This window comes from Capsicum annuum, chromosome 11 (assembly GCF_002878395.1).
Source record: "Capsicum annuum cultivar UCD-10X-F1 chromosome 11, UCD10Xv1.1, whole genome shotgun sequence".
Taxonomy (NCBI): Eukaryota; Viridiplantae; Streptophyta; class Magnoliopsida; order Solanales; family Solanaceae; genus Capsicum; species Capsicum annuum.
Genome location: NC_061121.1, coordinates 225760805 through 225767362, shown reverse-complemented (window position 1 = coordinate 225767362; position 6558 = coordinate 225760805). Strand labels below are relative to the sequence as shown.

The 6558-nt window shown below is 34.4% G+C and overlaps 1 protein-coding gene across 1 annotated transcript in view; it reads right to left on the bottom strand.

Annotated features, from left to right (window-relative positions):
* The window catches only part of LOC107847521 (leucine aminopeptidase), a 52546-nt gene extending 48868 nt beyond the window's left edge, over nt 1-3678 (bottom strand). The window contains exon 1 of the mRNA XM_016691815.2: nt 2517-3678. Within this exon, the coding sequence (XP_016547301.1) occupies nt 2517-3500 (984 nt within the window). The 5' untranslated portion in view covers nt 3501-3678. The remainder of the gene's footprint in view (nt 1-2516) is intronic.
* Nucleotides 3679-6558: the final 2880 nt, after the last annotated feature.

The following is a 6558-nucleotide window of genomic DNA, read 5'->3' as shown; positions in this document are numbered from 1 at the left end:
TATCTCCTTCCTAAGGAGCAAGAAGTCAATCTGAGTCTTGACCACTGGACTACGGAAGGTAACCAAGTGAACCCCCTTCTTGGGAATAATTACTAATATATAATTGAATATATGGCTAGCGGTGTTAGTTTATTTTGCATATGGTACTAGTTTATATACATTTATGCTTTGTGTTTGTTATACTGCTATCGGTCCTAAGTCGGGGGTCTATCGGAAACAGCCTCTCTACCTGAGGTAATGGTATGGTCTGTGTACACTCTACCCTCTCCAAACCCCACTATGTGTTAATACACCGGGTATGTTGTTGTATATAATTGAATATATAACAAGATAATTAAGTATATAACCATAAAGCTATAAGAAATAGCATATGATAGACAACATACTATAACACTATATATAATATAATAAAATACAATAATATATATATATATGTATGTGTGTGTGTATATATATATAAAATATATATATATATATATATATATACACACACACATTATTACTAAATACACAAGTACTTTGTAATGTTAGGTGTTATGATAGGATATGGCTAGCCTTATACACATGGCTACTACTAGTTTAGTTATGACTGTAGATATATAGGTTGTAAGGTGATAGAACTACTAAAACCTGAAAAACTACTAAAGGAGAAGATTCCATATCTATTCATGTCTCTCTTAAGGGTGGATAAGATGAAATGTTTATTTTTGTTACTCGTGATCTAAAGATAGCTATTGAGTCTACAGTGAGGGGCCCTTATAGCATTATGGACAGTTTGATGGTAACAAATATTACAGGGAAGGGATGGAACGAATGGAAGATGATGAAGTGCTCTTTGGCTTCGTCGAGTCGGGACGATTATGGGGATGCTATTATTACCTATAGATCCTATGCGCACACGTGTTGATGGCCTCCGGGATGATTATGGGGATACTATTATTCCCTATGGATCTATGAAAGAACGTTTTTCTTTATCCTCAAATTCTTTGGCGCTTCCCATTTAATGATTCTCTAAATAATTCAAGTTCCTTCAAACTTCCAGTTACTGATCCTTGAATAGAACATAGATGCTTTTCCCTGGATTCAAATTCACCATTCTTGGGAACATGTTTTGGTTATATCCAAGTGTTCTTCCGTCTTCCCACTGTAACATCAAAACTAGAAGTGCTTTCTGGAAGCCACCCTTCATGGTTTCAATCTCTTCTGGAGCACCAGCAATATCTCAAACAGAACCATCTCTATAGAACCCACCACATATATTAACATAAATGAATAACCAAATATCAGTAGACCAAACACTTCTTTGATTCCGAGGCTCTTGAAAGAAATCAACAGTGGACCGGCTGAAGCTTCAACCCGAGTCTTAAACATTCTCCATTTCAACATCCAATATGGATTTTGTTTTTTCGGAGATTCATTCTAATATGGATTTTAGGATAATATTTGTGATGCAGAGAGAGGAAAGAGTGGAGGGGACACTGTGTATGGAAAAATACAGGTTGAGTACTTGAGTTTACTGAAAAATCCCACCTACAAGAGTTCTGGTTTCTGGATTATGTGTTTCTAGGCACTGCAGTAAGGGATGAAGACTAATAGGGTGTTTAGATTAGCTTTTTTTAAGTGACTTATAAGCTAAAAGTTAAAAGCCAAAGTTGGTAGCAACCAACTTTTGGTTTTTGGCTTTTTTTTTTTTGTACTTATAAGCCTAAAGTAAGGTGCTTAAAAGCATTATGTGTCTTTGTCAAACACCTCCAAAAATTAAAAAGTTCTTAAAAGCCAAAAGCATTTAAAATAAGTCAATCCAACCACCCTCTAAGGAGTAAGTAAGATTTTGGGAATGCAGTACGGGGCGAATCATCCATACAGGGAGTGAATCACATGGATTTAGACAGGATTTCAAGACATCCTCCTACACAGCTTTTATTGTTCAAACAGGGAATACTATAACATGAGTCTCTCAATCGCCTACTCTCAGTCCTTGGATCAGTGGTTCAGGATTTTCTGATCACATTTCAGGGAGGAAATCTTTTCTACAATTTCTTATTCTAATCTTTTCTGATAGTCACACTGCCCTACAGATCCAAATTTAGCAACTAATTTATATGATACCACAAGCTAGAGAACAGCATGCTTTAAACTAACCAACCATCCTAGTTGTGTACAGATATGTAAGACAATACAAAGCACCAAGTACAAACCAGGAGATTTCATTAAGTTACCAGACAAAGTAAAAATAAAATAAATCATGAAATAGAAGTTTATACATGATAATAAATGTCAATCAGATCATAAGATTAAGGACCATAATCACAAAAGAATGCTAAATGATTGTGTTATCTCAAGTATATAACTGAATAAGGTATAATATATCATCATCAACAACACACCCAGTGTAATCCCACAAGTGATTTATGGGAAGGGTATTCCTTAAAATAGAAGAGAGACTATTTCCGATAAACCCTCAGCTCCAAACAGATGAAAAAGATGAAGAACAACAAGAAAATAAGGTATAATACCTCATTCAACCAAAAGTGATCGTTGTTTTTGTTAGTGATCAAATTCCCAGTCCAACTGTGAGCAAGCTCATGAGCTACCACCTGCGCTCCACTGGCGTCCCCCTTGATCACAGTTGGCGTCAAGAAAACCATCCTTGGGTTCTCCATTCCGCCATAAGGGAAACTCGGAGGCAACACCAAAAGATCGAACCTTTCCCAATCATAAGGTCCAAAAAGCCTCTCCCCAACCTGAATCATCTCTTCAGTACCAGCAAACTCCGTAGCAGCAGCATCCAAGACCTCAGGAACAGCCTCAGCATACACCCTAGTCCTGGGACCCATCTCCCTGAACCCCAACTCCCCCACTGCAAATGCAAATAAATATGGAGGTATAGGTTGTTCCATCACAAACTCCTCCACCATCCTATCATCCCCACACCAAACTGAATCCTCACAAACCCCTTGCGCCTCAGACAGAAGAGGGGACCGCCTCTCCACGTGTCTAGCGGCCATAACAGCCGATAGCTGGCGCGGGATGTTCAACTTTGCAGAATACTTGACACGTGCAGCAGGTGTATCCTGACAAGGAAAGATTGAACGAGCGTGAATAGACTGACATTGGGTGTACACAAAAGGGTGAGTTTTGTTGAAAGTTTGAGGAGGGGAAAGCCATTGAAGGGCGGAACTTAAAGGGCTAGTTTGGGAGAGAATCAAGACTTGGGTTTGGTTAGAAAGGGAAATGGTGAGTGATTGTCCAAGAATTGGGTCTGGTTGAGAAGGAGAGAGTGAGAAAGGTAGCTGGGAAAGGGAAAGTGGGTCGAGCACAGAGGAGACAGAGAGTGAGCGAGTGTCAAGAGTGAGGGGTCCCGAGTAAGGGGATGGAAGGGAGAGAAGAGTAGCAGAGGAGATTGTGGAAGATGGAAAATCAAAGTAGAGAGTGAGGGAAATATGTGTGGTAAATGGGTGAGCTGAATCAGCGAAGGAATGTGGATCAACGGGTGCCATTGGAAATTGATCACCAACGAAGATTTTATACAACAAGGTCGGAGAGTACGATGATGGAACTGGAAGAAGAGGGAATTCGTAGCGTACGGGACCTGGTTTTAGAGGGTTTTTGCAGATGGAGAGAAGCGATTTTTTATTGTGCACGATCTTAAAAATATTTTTTTAGTTTACTTTTATCAAACAAATAACTCTTTTTTTCAAATTTATTCGTAATAGTATTAATTATTTATTTTATAAATTATTTCTAATTTACTATTAATTAATAGAAATAGTGTGATGAAATAGTTATGTTATGACTGTTTTGTAATTCAAATTTAAATATGATAAATAAAAATAAATAAAAAAGCATATAAAAAGTGTGGAGCTTTTTAGATGCTCTTTAAATTCTTAAATTAATATCACTTTTTAGATGCTCTTTAAATTTTAAATTAATATAATTTCATAGATAAACTTTAAATTCTTAAACTAATACACATTAGATAAAGATTAAATGGGAGGAATAAACTTTTAAGTTCCAACAAGATATGGGTAAACAGAAAACTGATATGATAATAAATCATTTGAAAGTTAGTCCAATGAATGGTGTAAAGCCTTTACTTAAAATATAGTTACATATTTGTTAGATGTTTAAATTTGGAATTGAACTTTATGTAATTTACTTTTACTATATTAGAAATGAGTTATAGTTTCAACATGCTTGCTTGTGCTCTAACGACTTTTTTGTCATTTCATTCTATCCATTGTGTATGAAAGAACGTGTCTTTTATCTGTCTCGGCAACCTTCTATGTGCCCCAAAAAAGCTCTAGCGTCTTTCGTCTCCTTTCTTCTAAACACAAAAACCACAATAGAATGCTTTGGTCTTCTAAACAAACATATAGGAATTCTAACCCATCATCTCTTGTTGTCTTCTTCTCCTTTCAAATTATTTTTTAGCTACATGTATTTTTTTGCTCTTTTTCCTTAATCTCAAATCTGATGATGAAGACTTTATGTTTAATTTTGATTTTACTTTAGATTTTATATACGGATCTGTACCTCTGCAACTTCAATTTTGATTTGGTTATTTCATATTTTTTTATCTCTAATTATACACTTTAAGGATGCTCCATTTGGCATGCAATAGTTCTATGGGTTTTTCCCTATCGATATAAATTGATTCATGCTTTTTTCTTCATCTTTCTTTTTTAGAGAGTACTTATTCGAGTTTTTCATGTTCATCTTCAAAAGTTGGATAAGCTGTGATTTTTCCTTTACTTTCAATCAAAAAAATAGTTTATTAATTTTGATTCTTCAGCTGTTTTTCATTTCTTGGGTATGACAGGAAAACTCAATCTCAGTCAAATTGTTTCGATCATAGAAAAATGGACTTGTAAAATGAAGGTAGTGTATAAAGGTCATACCCGAAGAAACAAAGAGAAAAACAAAAAATATTAGCTCATGTTATTGCAGGACGAAAAAGTATTTGTCATTGAACTCACAAATATATCTATCTACAATCAGTTGTTAGAATTAATAGGTCTTCAAGTTGTTCATTTACAAAAAAATTAAAACCTTTTTTATTGGATGATAATGATACTTTTCAAAAATCTTATTTTGTTCCATGACTTGTTTAAATTTGTTTATCCATTAGCATAATTGATGTGTATTCTTACAAATTACATTCAACCATAGTTAGAAGGTCTTACTCTATCAATATTTTCTTATATGAAATTTACATAGAACCTACAATGTTACAATGTTCAGTACAGATATCACACATTATGAAGATAGGTTTGTTCCTTTCCGAACATATTTGGTGTCGACGAAAAATGTTTTAGAATCAATCAAGATATATGAAAATACAATTCATGATTTTACCTGAACAACGATCGAAGCACAATTATTGAACCAATAGAGATGGTTACATCCTTGAACAAACACTGTTGCCGCCAACACGATTAACTTTTGCATCGTTTGACAGCTTCAATTATCAAGTTGTAGGATTTGAATTTGGTACGTATCAACATAAAATCATATTATACTTAACACAAGTATATAACTCATTTTTCGTAATTCTTTTGACTTACTAGCGACTCTTTGTTTGCTGCAAGATATTCTTGTTGTCGTTATAAATGGCAACGCTCCATCACATGCTTCGAATGAAAATAGAATCCAAGAGTTCATCATCATCGATCATTCGTAAGTACAATTCTCCCTCCAACTTGGCAAAACTGAAATTTTTTATTTGAAGCTAGAAAATAAATAAGAAAAAAATATGTAAGAGAAACATATGAGACCTAACCAATTGTATTGATTGTGGACTTTTTTTCCTATATTGTATTTTTTGTTGGTAGTCTTATGGAATTAATTGGCTGGTGAAGGAGAATGGAAGAAAAAATCAGTAAAAATGCAGTCTTTTAAGCTTCTTGATGCACCCCCTTTTGTTTTATTCTATTTCGTGCTCTTTGCTGCCCTATTGGAATTGGATAGGGTAGAGGAGTATGCACCTTGCCCCCGTTTAGTTACAATAGTTGAAAATGTTCATAGAAATAGTTAATAAATGAAAGTCTTTTTCCCCTTGAAATAATGAGAGATACTTAGTGTAAATTCTCCAAGTGACCGTGATTAAGAAGGCAACATGTAAAATACATGCAACTTCAATAAGGTTTAATTCTTGAGCAAGTGTTACATTACACGATTTGAAATTCTCTAAATTGTTTAAAAGAAGTAAAAACTGTAGTTGTCTGCATGTCATAAGTTATATGATGTGATATATAAAACATTATGACTTTTATGGTAAAAGAGTAACAGAACATACCCATGATTTTTAGATACTTGTTTACTCTTGCTTTTAAGAAACAAAATCTTTTCTCTCTTCATTTGCTCGCATATTTCATTTGTGTTTCTCAATGATAAAATAACATTATAATTAGTGGGAATCAAAAGTTGTTATAACACTAAATATCTTTAAATATTTATACAGATAAAACCAAGAAGATCGACTCTCTGGAAAGAATTCATTGACCAATACGCACTGTAGAAAGTAGCAAACAAAAACTTAAATAAGTTACTACAAAG